This window comes from Rhipicephalus microplus, chromosome 6 (assembly GCF_043290135.1).
Source record: "Rhipicephalus microplus isolate Deutch F79 chromosome 6, USDA_Rmic, whole genome shotgun sequence".
Taxonomy (NCBI): domain Eukaryota; kingdom Metazoa; phylum Arthropoda; class Arachnida; order Ixodida; family Ixodidae; genus Rhipicephalus; species Rhipicephalus microplus.
In genome coordinates this window covers 131,305,809-131,321,749 of record NC_134705.1, presented here as the reverse complement: position 1 = coordinate 131,321,749, position 15,941 = coordinate 131,305,809, and the positions used below count along the sequence as shown (strand labels likewise).

Genomic DNA, 15,941 nt, shown 5'->3' with positions numbered 1-15,941 from the left:
TCAGGATAAGTAACAGAATAATGTGCCTTTAAGCCACATGCCCTTCGAACTTTTTAGATTTGCTTCGTGACGTTGTGAAAGACATTTACTTATTGTCATAGCAAATAATATCATGTCTATTTTTATTAGGATCGTGACAAGAAAGTCTCATACAGAATAGCAAAACAAAAAAGGTGCTAAACCTACCAGCATTCAGTCAATGCGCATCATGAATATTTGTGCTGGTACAGAGGCCGTAAAAAGTCCATAATTATCATTGCGGGCTTCTACGTGTCAAAGCCCTGATGTGTCTATGAGACAGTCAAGTGACTATAAGAGAGACATGTGACTATAAGTGAGGAACACCGAATTAAGCTTGGCTACGTTGGGTTCTTTGACATCCACTTGTCGTGTTTTTTTTTCTGAAAGAATATGTGTAATGAAACACGTATAACACTTGCTCAAAGCTTTTTAACATCCGCTTCACCGATTTTACAATATCGTATTCATAAGCAGATAATTAAACGGCGTACTTTTAAATTAAAAGTAAAAATATATTTTCTTGATAAACGGACTTTTTTGGTAGTTTTCTAATAAATGTAATATGTCAAGTCAATTACTCTTATATATTATAACAGGGTAAAGTAACCTTTTACGTTAGGTAGGTAACGGCCAGGTAACAAAAAAGATAGTAACGGTCGAGGAAAGATAGTAACCTTTGCATTTATTACACATTCGCTTGCAGTAATCACCTTTGTGCTAACGTACTAATGTAGTAAACATGGGGCGAAAAGTTAGTAACAGTTCACAGTTCGCTGCCGTGGGTAGTAAGCGGCTGCAAAAAGTTCATATAAAGTAATACACCGCTGCAGTGACCACCTACTGACTGGCTCCTTTTATTTTCTCAAGATTTTACTGCCTTGAAAATTCCGAGATTGCAGTATTTGTGCCTTCATTGCAAGCTATAATGAGATGTCGTATAACCACTGCACCTAACCTGGGCCAAGTCAATCGAGTGATTATATTGGTTTGAAGGAAATTTGTAATTATTATTATTATTATTATTATTATTATTATTATTATTATTATTATTATTATTATTATTGTTGTTGTTTTTGTTGTTGTTGTTGTTGTTGTTGTTGTTGTTGTTGTTGTTGTTGTCGTTGTTGTTGTTGTTGTTGTTGTTGTCGACGCACGTGAAGTAGAAGGGCGATGCAGGCGCAAGCATACAAAACACTTTACTTGGAGGGCACTTGTGCTTCCTCGACGAAGAGCAACAAATATAGTTCAAGGCTTTTGCCGCAAGCATGCTGTGGCGGCGAGTGACCGTCTACCAAAAAAAAAAAAGAATGAACTCCAGTCACTGCCCGCACTTCATTCTTGAAACGAGTGGCGTGAGACTGGTCACCGCCCACCTACCGCCTATAGCGAAATCCGATAAGACGTGCACGTCGTGATTTATGGCAAATACCCCGAGCTAACATGAAAAAGGCAAACGAAAGTTATACTCCTTATCACTTGGCAAACCGCTGAATGATACGCATGTGGTACTGCCCCCCTCTGAAAAAAACAGCATGACCTTGGTGCAAACGGTCAAAAAACACACTCATAAACAAAAAATAGAAACGAACAGTGCAAAAAGAAATGCAATAAATAAATAAAAACACACAAGTGCTTGCGAACACGCACATGAAGGTCATCCCATAAATTTTGTACACAATTAAATCAGTCGTCTACCGTTCGTAGAAAGGCTTTAGTGGCTCACTACGCCGCTGCCGCTGAATCGCGCGTTCGGGAGCGATCTCGTCCACCTCACTGAAACGACGTAGGACATTGTATGGGCTGAAGCTACGTAATAAGAACTTTTCGCTCAGTCTGCGACGGCGAACAGGTGACCGCAGCCACACAAGCTCACCGAGAGTGTACTCTTGTAACCTTCGCCCAAGCATGTAGTCATGGGCATTTATTTTTTGCTGCCTCCTTAGCCACAGTCAGGCGAGTTGGAGAGCTTCTTTGCCACGACATGAATATTGAGCTACGTCAGGATTCGCGTCACTGTCGTTTACACGAGGCAGCATGGCATCAATTAATGTTGTTGTTGTAGGTGTTTGTTAATACACAAGCGTAAACGGGCTCAATCTGGTGGTCTCTTTCAACGCTGTGTCGTAGGCAAACGTTACGAAGGGCAGCACTTGGTACCACGTTCTGTCATCAACGCTACGTATATTGACATCATGTCTGCCATTTTCTTGTGGAGCCACTCACTCTGTGAGGCCGTTATATATAGTTTGTGGATGGTATGCGTTAGTTCTGCGATGACTAGTCTGGCTATACTGCAATATCGCTTGCGTAGGATCCCTACAGTAGGTTTTTCCTCTGTCAGTAATTATCACCTTTGATGAAAAACGATGTTACTGACGAATAATATGGCAGATTCTTGAGCGGTGGCTTTTAAAAGTGCTCGTGTTTATGCAAATAGCTCAAGTAATCTGTTGTCACTAGAGTACACTTATTTCCGGTCGACGGCGTTGTGAATGGTCGAAGAAAAATTTGTATCGAACTGTTTAAATGGTCTTCTAGCAGGTGCAATTAGTTTTAGGAGCCCGCTGGTTTAGCGAGGGGTGTTCTTCGAAGTTGGCGTGCTGAGAAACGTCACGTAGTGAAAAACGCGTAGTGAGAAACGTCTGTTGTAAGGCCAGGCCAGTAGTATTTTTCATGAATATGTGACAGCGTCCTCGTGATGCCGAGGTGTCCGGATACAGGCTGTTCATGACAGGCCCGCAGAATTTTAGACCACAAAGAGGATGAGACGGCAAGAAGGCAGGCTGCTCTGGTGGTTTCAAAGCTCTTCTTCACCAGAAGACTATTGTACAAACAGGACGTTGAAGGGCTGTGCTTGAACAGCCGTGAAATGTCTCCTCTGTCTTTTTTTCAAGATACTCACTGATGCCCCGTTGTTTCTGGTCATTACATTGTTCTGTGGTGAAACTTATGGCGAATTCCACTCGTTGAGTGGTAGCAAGTTTTCTTGCTCCGCGGCTGAAAATCCGTGTTCCGCTGGTAGATTCGGAGCAAATTCGCGTTTTCCACTGGTAGATTCGGAGCAACCCACTCCACGACGAAATGTTCCCCGTGCTCCGTCTTGCCGAGACGGATTTCGCCGGAACTCCGAGAATGCGTTGCCGTCATTTCCGGTACAGTCGGGAGGTTGTCTTCAACGCTTTTTGAGGCGGTCTAGTAACCCTGCGCACTTGTTTACATTCCTCAAATCTGAAAGCGGTACCCCTGTGAGTGCGTGGTCGAAATGCGTGTTTTGTGGTGTCGATACAGTTATCATTGAAACGTTGAAAGCGGAAAAGAAAACTGTTTTCCACACCTGTTTAGTGACACATGCGTGAACAACTTCCGGAGTGGCCTCACGCAGGGCACTCACGTGTTCCATTCGCAGATCTGGTTTGCGCAATCTGAGTGCTCGCTCAAGGATTTCTGCGGCCACTCCGGAAGTGGAATTCGCCACTAATCTTCTTACTGCCCCTAGAAAATTCTTAGTCGTCGTCGTTGGATGAAGGCTACTCTGTGGGTGTTCATTACAAACAGTCCGCGTCGGAATGTTTTGTACCATTCTTGTATACAACGGTCACGTCAAACTCTTGTAGGCCTAAGCTCCATCTAGTGAGACGTCCTGCGGGGTCTTTAATGCTTGCTAACCAACAGAGTGAGTGGTGATCCGTGCGACGCTGAATGGTCTGTCGTATATGCACTGTCGAAATCTGAATATGGCGCACACTATTACCAGGAATTTTCTCTTTATTGTGGAATAATTTACTTCGGCGATAGCGCGGTAACGGACATCTCGGTTACCGCGCTATCGGCGAAGTGTGCAAGAACATGTGGTTCTCGCGGTCGACTTTGCAGCTCGTGAAAAAGCTCTCTGCCATGATTCTTGCCACTCGAATGGGACATCATCTTTTTTGAGGTGTATGAGCAGCTCGGCGATTTCAGAGAAGCAATTAACAAAACGCCTACAGTATGCACACAGCCCCAAGAATCTCCCGACACGTTTTGTCGTGGGGCTGCTGAAATGGGCGAATAGCAGCAGTCTTGTCCGCATCTGGCAGAGCTTCTGCATATCTCATAACATGGCTGAAGAACGGGAGCTGTCGGTATGCGAATAAGCACTTTTCGGTCTTTAGTATCAGTCCAGAAGCCCTGATAGCACTGAGTACTGCCTCCAGCCACCGAAGATGTTCCTCAATGTTGGGCGCAAGAACTACGAAATCGTCAACGTACCCCAAACAAGTCTGCCATTTTAGCCAAGCTAGCACTGCATTCATGACAGGCTGCAAAGTGGCGGGTGCGTAACAAAGGCCCAATGGCATAACCTTGAATTGGTACAGACCGTCTGGTGTGATGATTGCAGTCCTCTCCCTGTCTTTTTGTCCATCTCAATCTACCAGTTGCAAGTTATTGAATCTATGTATGAGAAGTCATGGCACTGCCCCGCCGCGGTGGTCTAGTGGCTAAGGTACTCGGCTGCTGACCCGCAGGGCGCGGGTTCGAATCCCGGCTGCGGCGGCTGCATTTTCGATGGAGGCGGAAATGTTGTAGGCCCGTGTGCTCAGATTTGGGTGCACGTTAAAGAACCCCAGGTGGTCTAAATTTCCGGAGCCCTCCACTACGGCGTCTCTCATAATCATATAGTGGTTTTGGGACGTTAAACCCTACATATCAATCAGAAGTCATGGCACATTCGATCCAGTGCGTGGTCTATTCGCAAAAGAGAAAAAACGTACTTCTTTGTTATTTTGTTGAGCCGGCCATAGTTCGCGTAGAATCTTAGCCTACCGTCTTTTTCTTCAACACGAGCACGACGGGAGTCACTTAGATGGCTCGATTATGCCATCTGTGAACATTTCTTTTACGTTTTTGCTGATAGCTTCAAGTTCTTTTAGCAACACGCAATATGGGGCTGCCGCATGGGTCGTGCTGTTTTGTCTGTAATTATGCGGTGTTTAGAAAGTGCTGTTTGACGCACCTTTGAAGATAAAGCAAAAGAATCCTGGCATATGAAGAGTAGTGATCTAAGACGCTCTTATTTACTTTGGGGTAGCGAAGGATTTACGTCGAAGCAGACATTTGCTGTTCGAGGTTCCTGCACTTCGAGCGTGACGACATCAGCGATCCCTGAAATTGTCTGTGATTTCGCTACGATGGGCCTTGATTGAGATGTCGACATTCAAGTGCGAAGTTCGTGATCAGGACGTTGCGTTTCCCGCCGGATAAGTGAGTGGCACCTCTTGCCACAGACATTTTCTGGTTGAGGAGTAAGCCAGGCTGAGTCTCAGCTAGGCCGTCAAAGTTCATAGCATCGGTGCTGCCCATGAGAGCTATAGGACACCTGTAATGGTGGTGGTGTGACTTGGTCGTCGAGGTTTGCAAGTGAGATGCACGGTGGAGCATTCGGATCTTCGTTAATGGCGTTGTCGGCTGTGAGGCTAGCCGTCCCTGCATGTAGGTTGATGACAGCTTTGTTTGCTTGCAGGTAATCTAGCCCGAGAATAAATTCACGAGAGAACCGACCTAATACGACGAAGCCAAGGGGTATACGCCATCTCACACTGTCACTCAAGCCGTGCACCTTCCTTTTGGTACCCCGAGTTGACCACCAGCACTTCTGATTTGCGGACCATCCCTTGTTATGAGATTTCTCGTCAGTCTAGCTGAAAGCTCTGCGCTCAAAACGAAATAATCGGCGCCAGTGTCAACGAGCGCAAATACGTTCTTGTTGCCTAAGAGCACTTGCATATCTGACTACTGTGGCATCACATTGCACGTGCTACGTTGTCTGGAGTCATGGCCTCATCGTAAGCCGGTATTCATGTTCCTCGTCGACGCATTGCCCTCCAAACCGGCGGATACATCTTGTACGGCTGTTGCAGGTGTGCTCAGCAGATTTTCTTGTACTAGAAGAGGCTGTTCAGAAGTCTGACGGGCAGCAACTGAACCTCCATGAGTTGCTGTCTTCAGTCTCCCATACGTATGCTTGGAGATCTAGCCCGTGCCGCTCCTACATAGCCAGGTTGAGATGGGCGCCGAAACAAAGGTGATGGTGATCTGTAGTGAAAATTGGGCCGATATTCACCTCAAGAAATATATTCAACTTCATCCGGCCTCTCACATTGCCGGAGCCGAGGGTCGTCAACGGGAAAACCGCGGAAGCCTAGGTCATGGTAGAAGCTGCGGCGGTACACGTGGCGGGCTTCACCACAGTGAAAACAGAAAGAATGGTTGTTAGATGTATTCCAGTCTTCATATTTTTTCGGGAGATGGCGTTTGTAGATGGCTGTGTGGGCGATTGATTGATTGATTGATTGATTGATTGATTGATTGAAATGTGGGGTATAATGTCCCAAAACCACCATTTGATTATGAGAATCGCCGTAGTGAAGGGTTCCGGAAAGTTTGGCCACCTGGGGTTCTTTAACGTGCACCTAAATCTGGGCACATGGCCCTACAACATTTCCGCCTCCATCGGGAAAGCAGCCACCGCAGCCGGTATTCGATCCCGTGACCTGCGGGTCGGCAGCCGAGTACCTTAGCCAGTAGACCACCACGACGGGGTGGCTGTGTATGGTGGGCGGCTTTCAAAGCATAGTGGCGCTGAAAAGTGCGGCTGATGAGATTGTGTCTCGTTACGCACTACAGTGGCGTCGGATAACTGCAGTGCCATCGAGCTGCGAAGAAGCTCAGTGTTAGAGAATGACGGGGGTGCTTCACGGATGATTTGCTAGACTTGTTGCCTAATCACATTAGCAAAGGCTGCGACCTGGGGCTGCGATGCCAGCAACAATTTTCGAAGCTGCTCTTCTACAACCGCACGGATGGCGTCCCGAAAACAATCCGCATCTGGTGCACCGAATTGAGCGGCAGAAACTGAAGATACCTGTTCAAGAGGTCCACACTCCTTCTTCCAGGTCAAGCGTCTTTTCAACGTTTGCAGCATCGGCGACAAAGCCCTCAATGTTTCTTGGTGGGTCTCGCATCAGGCCAGAAAAAAATTTCTTCCTTTACACGTCGGAGAAGGTATGACAGCTTTTTCTCCTTTGGCTTCACGGGATCCGCTCTGTAAAAAAGGCACTTGATCTGTTGGACAAACATTGCCCCACCTTCAATCGAATGCAGGAGCCTCCACAGAAATAGCTCTTCCGCTCTCTTTTACTGTACAATGCTAGCGAACGTACGCAGGAGGCTGCTCTTGAGTAAGCCTCACGACGTGATTGAGGACTCTTGGTTTTCGAACCAAGCACGCACAGACCCTTCTAGAGAAAAGCATACGAGACGCACCTTGTCCTCTTCAACCCACTGCTTGTTTGTTCCAACACGCTCGAACTTCTTAAGCCAGTCCCAACGCATTGTAAATTAGGAGCGTAACTTCCATAGAAGTTCATAGATCCAGAAGTCGGCTACTCGTTGCCATCGTCGCCATCGACGTTAAGAGGGGACAACTGACAGGTAAGAAAAAACAAATAATAAAATATGACTTCACTACCGGAACTGGTAGAGACGTTGCACATTTGTTATACATGGCGCGAAATTGAATTATTTAATTTCTGACCCTCTGGCGCTGTTCTTGGAACGCGATTCTATTGCGCCTTGTGGCTTGCTAATTGGATGTGAGAAAAAAACAAACAACAAAAGATTGAAGAAGCAAAGTCATTTTCCGAAGCCAACGACGTACTTGCAATATGCCCAAAAACTTCGCCGATGCCGTACTGAGACTACTTTTCATGAGCACAATAGCATAATAGTTCGAAAACTCAAGTTGCCTAATCGTCGAAAACCACTGCAGCGAGACACCAGCTTCGAAAACATACCTTTGTCAGTTGTAGAGTACAGCGTCTCGTTGCTTAGCGTGTCGCCTTTACCGTCACCAAATGTGAGGGCAAACCGGCTGTGCCTCAGCGAAAGCAGTTGGAAGTCACGAGAACGGCTATCTACACACTCTGTGAGCTAGTTCAGCTCTGAAATGCCACATGAGCAACACACGCAAAGAAATAAGTAAACTACTGATGGTACGCACGAAACTACCTCAGAAAAGTGAGCGATGCTTCGTTGACCTGGCAATAACCCCAACCAAAAACAAGCCGAAATAAATGCAAGCTCTGATAGCCAATTGCCTGGATATGCCTTCCCTCTTCACCATTTATGACACTATATGAAAAATTGAGGCAATAAATCATTTAGCCAGGTGTGAGATACACCGTAAAGTAAGTTTATGGTTTGATATATATATATATATATATATAAATATATATATATATATATATATATATATATATATATATATATATATATATATATATATATATATATATATATATATATATATATTTACTACTTTTTGTAGAAAAACCTAAATAGAGTTTTCAGTTTTGATTCTTTGTCCCCTCCTTGCCTAGTCACGCTTCAATTGTCGGTGGGCGTTGATGCCTGTGACAATAGGTTTCCGACACTTTTCGTTCCACGTTTTGCGACCCACGTACTTTGACCATACCAGTCCTTCGGGTCGTCGCATGCCTCTCCATAGGAATTAAGAGGTTCTCGTGGGCTACCACAGTAAAAATGCATCTGAAGGTGAAGGCTCACTCATTTGAGCTGTAACGGTGTTCGTTTTTGCTTGAATTTTCTCTGGCAGCAATCCGTACTCTGGCAGCAGACCCCTGTTTCGGCAACTTCTCTTCATCTCTTCTTCATCGCTCTTTGAATTAAGCTTATGGCTTGAAAAACCAGGCTCTAACATACCCCTGCACCTCTACCAGATGTGTCACGTACGGCACGCACGTGAAGACGACGGGCGATGCAGGCACAAAAATGCAAGACCCTTTATCTGGACTGAACTTGTGCTCCCTCAACGAAAAGCAGCGAGTACAGTTCAACGATTTCGCCGCGAGCGTGCCTGTGGTGGCGACCGACCGTCTACGAGAAAAAGGATTAAGCCCAGTCTCTCTCTGCATCTCATTTTAAAACGAGTTGCGTGAGGCCGGTAACCGCCCATCTACCCTCTATCGCAAAATCCGTTAAGACGTGCATGTCATGGCTTATATGGCAGATACCCCGAGCGAGTGCGAAGGAGGCAAGGGAAAGTGATAGGCGCTATTGATTTATTGCAAAATTCCTTACAGGCCCGAAGACTTTATGTAAGGGGGGTTACAGTGAATGCGGAAATAAACTGGTAAGAAACAACTATACAATACAGGGTAATAATAACAGCATGATGTGGTGTAACAAAAACTCAGCAGCACTTGAAACAAGAATACAACTATTACAACTTGCTGATGAAAATAAAAGCCAACCCTTCACAACATAGAATAGCTCAAACATTAAGCAAGTAAAACACCGCAGGTCGCGGGATCAATCTCGGCTGCGGCGGCTGCATTTCCGATGGAGGCGGAAAAGTCGTAGGCCCGTGTACTCAGATTTGGGAGCATGCGACAGAATCCCACGTGGTCGAAATTTCCGGAGCCCTCCACTACGGCGTCTCTTACAATCATATAATGGATTTGGGACGTTAAACCCCACATATCTGTCAATCAAACTAGTAAAACAACCTCTCGACGGTGCTAAAGAAATGCATCTAAAGTTTTTGCCGAAACGTGTTAGAATGACTATCAGAGGCGTATTGTCGGAAAGATCATTCCACATTCGGATGGCTTGCGGTAGTGCTGATGTGTTGAAGGTGTTTGTGTTACCAAACATGCGCGCGAAGCTGAGATGATTATGCAACCTGCGTGACGTGTAGAGGGAGCGTTTAAGGTGCAATGACGATGTTTTGTTACTGTACACGTACTTATGAAATAGCCATAACAAGGACACGTTACGGCGAACATGCAATGCTTGGAAAGAATGGTCAAGTTTAAGCTGAGTTACACCAGACTGAATGTCGTAGTTTTAGAAATGTAACGGTTGGCTCTGTTCTGAATTGCTTCCAGCATGTTAATTTGATACTGAGCAGAAGGGGACCATACAGGTGAGGCATATTCAAACTGTGGTTGTACGAAAGTAAGGTAAGACAGTTTGTGAACGTTCGATGGACAATGACGGAGGTTTCGGCGCAAATACCTTAAGGTATTGGAGGCATTAGCGCAAACAGAAGTGACGTGTTCTAGCCAGGAAATTCCTGGTGTAAGGCGGACGCCCAGATATTTCTAGAACGATGCCCGCGAAAGTATGTCATCTTGTACGTGGAATGAAAAGTCGGAGATGGAATGTTTTCATCCAAAATAAACAACTTTGAATTCATTAGTATTTATTGTCATAAGCCAAGTGTTACACCAGTTAGAGATAGTGTTCATACCATTTGGAAGGATGCGGTGGTCATTTGGACAGTTTTTGGGTCTGTAGAGCATGCAGTCATCCGCGAAGATTGTGATAATTGACGATATATTAGATAGGAGATCATTGATGTAGATAAGGAAAAGTGATGGGCCTAGGACGCTCCCTTGTGGGACACCAGAAGAAACTTATGAAGAGGGCGAGGTAGAATTATTAACGGTTGTGAACTGATTGCGGAGGGAAAGGAAAGTTTGTAGCCAGGATAAAGTGAGAGAGTCTAATCGGAGGGCAGATAATTTTGAAATAAGGCGGCAATGCCCGACACGATCAAATGCTTTGGCAAAATCAAGAAATACGCAATGTGTCTGTAGGCCACTGCTTATGTTGTGATGAATGTCTGTGGTAAATTCTAATAACTGTGTTTTGCATGCCATGCCTTTTCTGAATCCGTGCTGGTTTGAGAAGAGGAATTTGTTAGTCTCGAGGTGACTGTAGACGTGGGAAGCGATTATGTGTTCGAGTAGTTTGAAACAGATGCAAGTGAGTGATATTGGGCGATAATTTTCACGTAAATTCTTATCTCCAGATTTAAAGATAGGCACTACTTTGGCAATTTCGCAGTCATCTGGCAGTTTTCCAGACGACAGCGACTGTCGAAAGATGTGGTGTAATGCAATGCTAGATGTAGAAACAGTGTTTTTAGTACCTTAGAGTTGACATCATGAATACCAGCTTATGAGGATGCCTTAATCTGTTTCATTCGACACGCGATAAGATCCACCGTGATTTAGATAGGCTTGATAAACCGCTGAATGATACGCACTTGGCCATATTTTCAAATTTTGAACACTTTCAGTGCATACTTAAAGTGTTTGGTTATCCCACAGCTAGCAGCCTCACGTGCAATGGGTAAGATTCACAGAACGCAAGAACAAATGCAAATACTTTGTTTACCACAGTTCATCAGAAGTAAAAGTGATGATGTTATTACGCAGAAAGGAGACTAAATAGAATTTCGAAAGCTCTCGCTTTGCAAGCTTCTTACACAGATCATGTGCCATAGTGCATGTAGAGTCTTTAAATTTTCGTTTAGAAACAAGGACTCGGTTTTCAGTTTTCACTGGATTGCGGGTGACGCTGAGATATGTAGTGCAAAGACCAAGATTAGCCCCATCTCGTTTTACCCCGAACTACCTTGGACCGTTTCACCCGAATAGTCTCTACGGGAATCTATTTTTAGGCAACATTTTTAAGAAATCAGCTTGCCACTTGAGGTGCGGAATACAATTAGTATTTACAATAAGGCATGAGATGACAACAACAGCCGCTTTTTACACTGTATAATTATACGCCACTGACTTCGGTGCCCGTAACCACTGTCACGTGGAAGGCGAAAGAAGTGAAATATAGAATATCCAGGAGTGAGTGGAATTTGAACCCGCCCCCTCTGCGTGATAAGAGAGTATTCTACCACAAAGCGATTACCAGGTTGAAGCTGCTTTGCAAGCAAACACTATCCAGGCTTCGTGTCAGAGAAGGAGCCACGTGAACCTGTTCAATATACTGTAACATAAGGCTACAGTAACAACCAGGTAACGCACAACTGTGATTACGTAACGAGCGGGTCGTTTGAAGCATGCAATCCATTACAAAAAGGCTCAGCCTAAATTGTTCGCCGTCATCAGCCAGCGCATAAGAAATTCGGATGTGACGCCGTACAGATGCATAGCGGCTGCTTCGCGTCTCCATAGAACGAATAGCGTCGTGAGTGCACCACCACTTCACAAAAATTATGGTGGTTTGTGGCGCAGTTGGTGCCACACATGCTAATTTACTTGTGCTTATTTTTTTTAAAAAGAGTTCACAAATGGCTATAGAGAGACCCTTCTTTCAGCATTCACTGTGAAAAAGGTGCGCGTTCCGCGCAGTCCTGGTGTCTTTCTTTTTAGGGGCGAAGCTTTTTATAGCGGCACTTGTTTGTCTCTCGTAGTCGTAGTAGTAGTCGTAGTGTGTAACCAGTCTTACATTTTGACCTCCAAGGTGGTGCCGGTGAGAGATTTCTTCTGTGCGTTGTTGAACAATAAGAAATTCGCAGCGTGCGCGTTAACTAAAAGTCGAATTCTCCTGTCTCTCATTCCCTCTTAGCAGCCATGGGCATGTACATTGAGCACTATCTGACAAGAAAGGGTTGCTACGTTATACTCGCTGGGTGTAACCTCCTTAGCTTTAGAAAGGTTTACGGAGCGTTGGGCCGCAGTGCCGTGAATACAGTGAACTAGTATATACCATGAACTCGAGGTGGTTAAAGGTGGGAAGTAGACACGATGCGCAAGCCCTAAGAAAGTGGGCGTGTGCCACCTCTCGTTCAGTACTTGGAATTTCCGCTGGATGGCGGTGCATATGCGGAATATATGATGAAAAGATGCGAGATGGTGTTACTTGGAGTGTTGAATAGATGGACGAACGCACACACAGACAGATGCATGAACGGACTCACGCATGGCTGCACCGACGGATAGACGCATGGACGGACGCAGGGGTGGATGCATAGATGAACGCAGGGACGAATGCACAGATGGACGTGCGGACGCACGAACAGAAGACACATATGTGGACGCACGAACATAAGACGCACGCACGGACGGGTGAATGGACGCACGGATGGTCACACAGACGGACGGAAGCAAGAACGAATGGACGGACGGATGCTTCGCCCCACTCTCCATAATTCACTCCGTGGATATGCTGCCATTTTTTTCTATTACCACGCTTTATCTCCACTTTTTGTATAAGATTACGGGATGTTTTTTTCACTTTCCTCATATCTTCCACGTGGTAGCTCTTCAGCATGCAAAAATAAGTGCATGACACATGTTCATTTTGAATACACAACTCTTCTAAATATGAGCCACAATGGACATACCAGGAAATGCCACATGCGTCACCGGTACCCACATCTATGCACTACCTTTCGAATTAAATTCACGGCAAGCAGCGCACTGACTCATTAGTTTGCCTGGCAGAAGCGTCTTTATTTCTTTTAGCAGTGGCAAAGTATTCACTAGTATAAACCATTTTACGAATCAGTTCAGGTAAAGCCATTTCAAGTGGTTAACCTTTCCATTCGCTCAATATTCTAAACAACAAAACGAACAGTGATACAGCATGCGCATTAGCATCAAAGCGATTAACTTCTAGCGCTCGACCTTTCCTGACTTTACCAGCAGAGATATACAAAAGTAACAAAATATTCGTTCGAAAGCCGAAAATACCGCAAGTCTTACGCAAGATGGCACGTGCATAGAAAGCAATTTGTGATTCAGCTTCAGCTCGCTACTCACCGACAAAGCAGGCCGCTAAGAGTGCAAGCGCCACCACGCCGTTCGTAGTTGCCGACATTGTTACCTCACGTTTCTGTCACGTCGTCCCCGCTCGTATCCTACTTTTTTCTGAGCGCCGATCCGGAACAGCGATTCATTTTAATGCCTCGCCCCCACACATGAGGAAAAAAGAAAGTGGTGCTCTTTCTTCCTACCGTAATACCACGTAACGAATAAAACTAACAAGCATAAATGGGTATATAGCGTGTGGAAGGGGTCCATAACGTCAGCAGTTGGGCCGAAAGGTGTGACCAGGCTGCGATGTTTGAGAGAAAATAGGAGAGGGTAGGTGTTTGTTCGTATGTTGGGATAACAGCTATAGGTGCTCTGCAGCGACCACCAAACGGAACGACGTGAGAAAGAGTATTAAGATCTGAGAGATGGAGGGTGAGGAGATTTGAGGGGGGGGAGAGAAATTCGGCGTCTCTCGCACGTGTTGCGGGACATTGCAGTTCACCTTGACCATTCGCGTTCACTTATTGCGAGTCGTCGCACACTGGAAGCCTGGTTTCCTCGTCTGTTTCCTTCTCTCGACTTTGCTTCGCCGCCACGAACGACTCGACGAGATAAGAAATATATTAGAATAAAAAATACCTAAGCGAACGGTAATAAAGACGTCAACAAGCCTTTGGCTAATTTGCAGCAAATACAGACTCACGAATGCACCGAGAAAGAAAGAGAGAGCGAGGAGAAGATTGCAGTTGACCCACCGAGCCTTTGCGTGTTGCACGAACGCCATTGATGAGACGTCAAGCTTTTTCGCCGTGCGTTTCGGCCGTAGAGATTCACGAGCCGGGAAGTCACAGCCCCCGTTATCTTCGTAGGATTTTGCGTAACGCACAATTTAATAGACTCGAGAGTGATTGCGGATTCGCCATAGGGGGAGCTCCTGCTGTAAGTCAGAGAGGGACACTGGGAGAATAAAGAGGTCACTTGTGAGTGTCCATATCGCGATCATAGTGGTGAGGGCGAACGCAGTTCGCCCGTATTATTGAAAGTCGCAGTTCTTTTCCAGGGCGAGAAGTGCTCTCTCTCCAGAAGGCGAGAGGCGCGGACTCAAGCGGATTGTTTTCTTACGGTTTTCAAGCAGGTGATTACTCTGGTTCTTATCGCATTGCATTACCCGACGGCTCGGACGAAGGCTAACGCCTTGCGGTCTTGTTTCCGTTGGCGCGTATGTCTGAACATAATACTTCCCTGCCTCATATATCAGCTAGTGCGTGGTCACGTAGAACTTTGTAACCACCGCAACCATAAGCATTTAAGTCTGCTTAGCAATTGGCGTGGGCGCGTTCTCGAAACCGAAGATTGTAGTTGCCACTCCGGAAAAGAGCAGTTTTAAAGAGCGGAAACTGGCGACCAAAGTGGGTCATAATTTGGCCCTGTTTCCGTTTTTGTTTTTAGAGCTTTTTTTTCAGTTTTTGCTTTCTCCACGGAAAAAAAGTTGTCAGGCTCTAAAAGAATACGTAATGCATTGAGCTTTTTTTTCAATCTTTTTTAACTCGACCTTCTTGAATGCAGGATATCGGAGTTTCCTCGAGCAGTATATTTGAATTGTGATTTTAAAAGCTGCCTTAGAATCTAGCTGTCATTAATATATAGCGAGCGGCCGCCGCGATTCTTACGTTAGTATACCGTCTTCTGGTAGTTCTGTGTCGCGTCTATTTCGCTCTAAGCTTTCATTCTATGGTGTATGAGGTCGTGTTCTTTTCTAAGTTATGGTTTTATGCAAGTTTCATTGTGAACGTACCGCTGTGAACAATCGCAATAAAAGGAAACAAATATCTTAGTATACAGCTGACGCAAACGTTTTGTGTTTCTCTATGTGTCGTAAACAACAAATGAGCTCACTGCCATATTAGGTGCATGGACTCGATAAAGTTTCAGCATTCCCATCCGCCCACCCAGATATGACAGTGGGCTTAGTGCTCAAGTTCGTAGAGATTTGAGCAAGAACACAGTTTATCCACGCCCTTTTCTTTCTAAGTGGTGTAGTGTTTACTGAGAAGCCGGCTGCTGTCTCTGTTGTGACAGCACTGTTATAACTGTGTTACTGGGGAGACTGGACTGGCACTCTCTATATAAGTAAACCTGGTGATCTTTCGTCAAAGCTTTCAATTGATTGGTCTGCAGTACATGCTCCGAGCTTTTATTCCTTCTTTTGTTGGCATCTAATTTTCACTCCGCTTCTCTTCCCGTATTTCTTTTCCCGGTTCCTTCTCCACGATGGCACCTGAAAAGCGAGTGTTA

The 15,941-nt window shown here is 45.4% G+C and overlaps 1 protein-coding gene across 1 annotated transcript in view; it reads right to left on the bottom strand.

Annotated features, from left to right (window-relative positions):
- The window catches only part of LOC119167367 (uncharacterized), a 40,722-nt gene extending 26,913 nt beyond the window's left edge, over positions 1-13,809 (bottom strand). The window contains exon 1 of the mRNA XM_037418840.2: positions 13,653-13,809. Within this exon, the coding sequence (XP_037274737.2) occupies positions 13,653-13,710 (58 nt within the window). The 5' untranslated portion in view covers positions 13,711-13,809. The remainder of the gene's footprint in view (positions 1-13,652) is intronic.
- Positions 13,810-15,941: the final 2,132 nt, after the last annotated feature.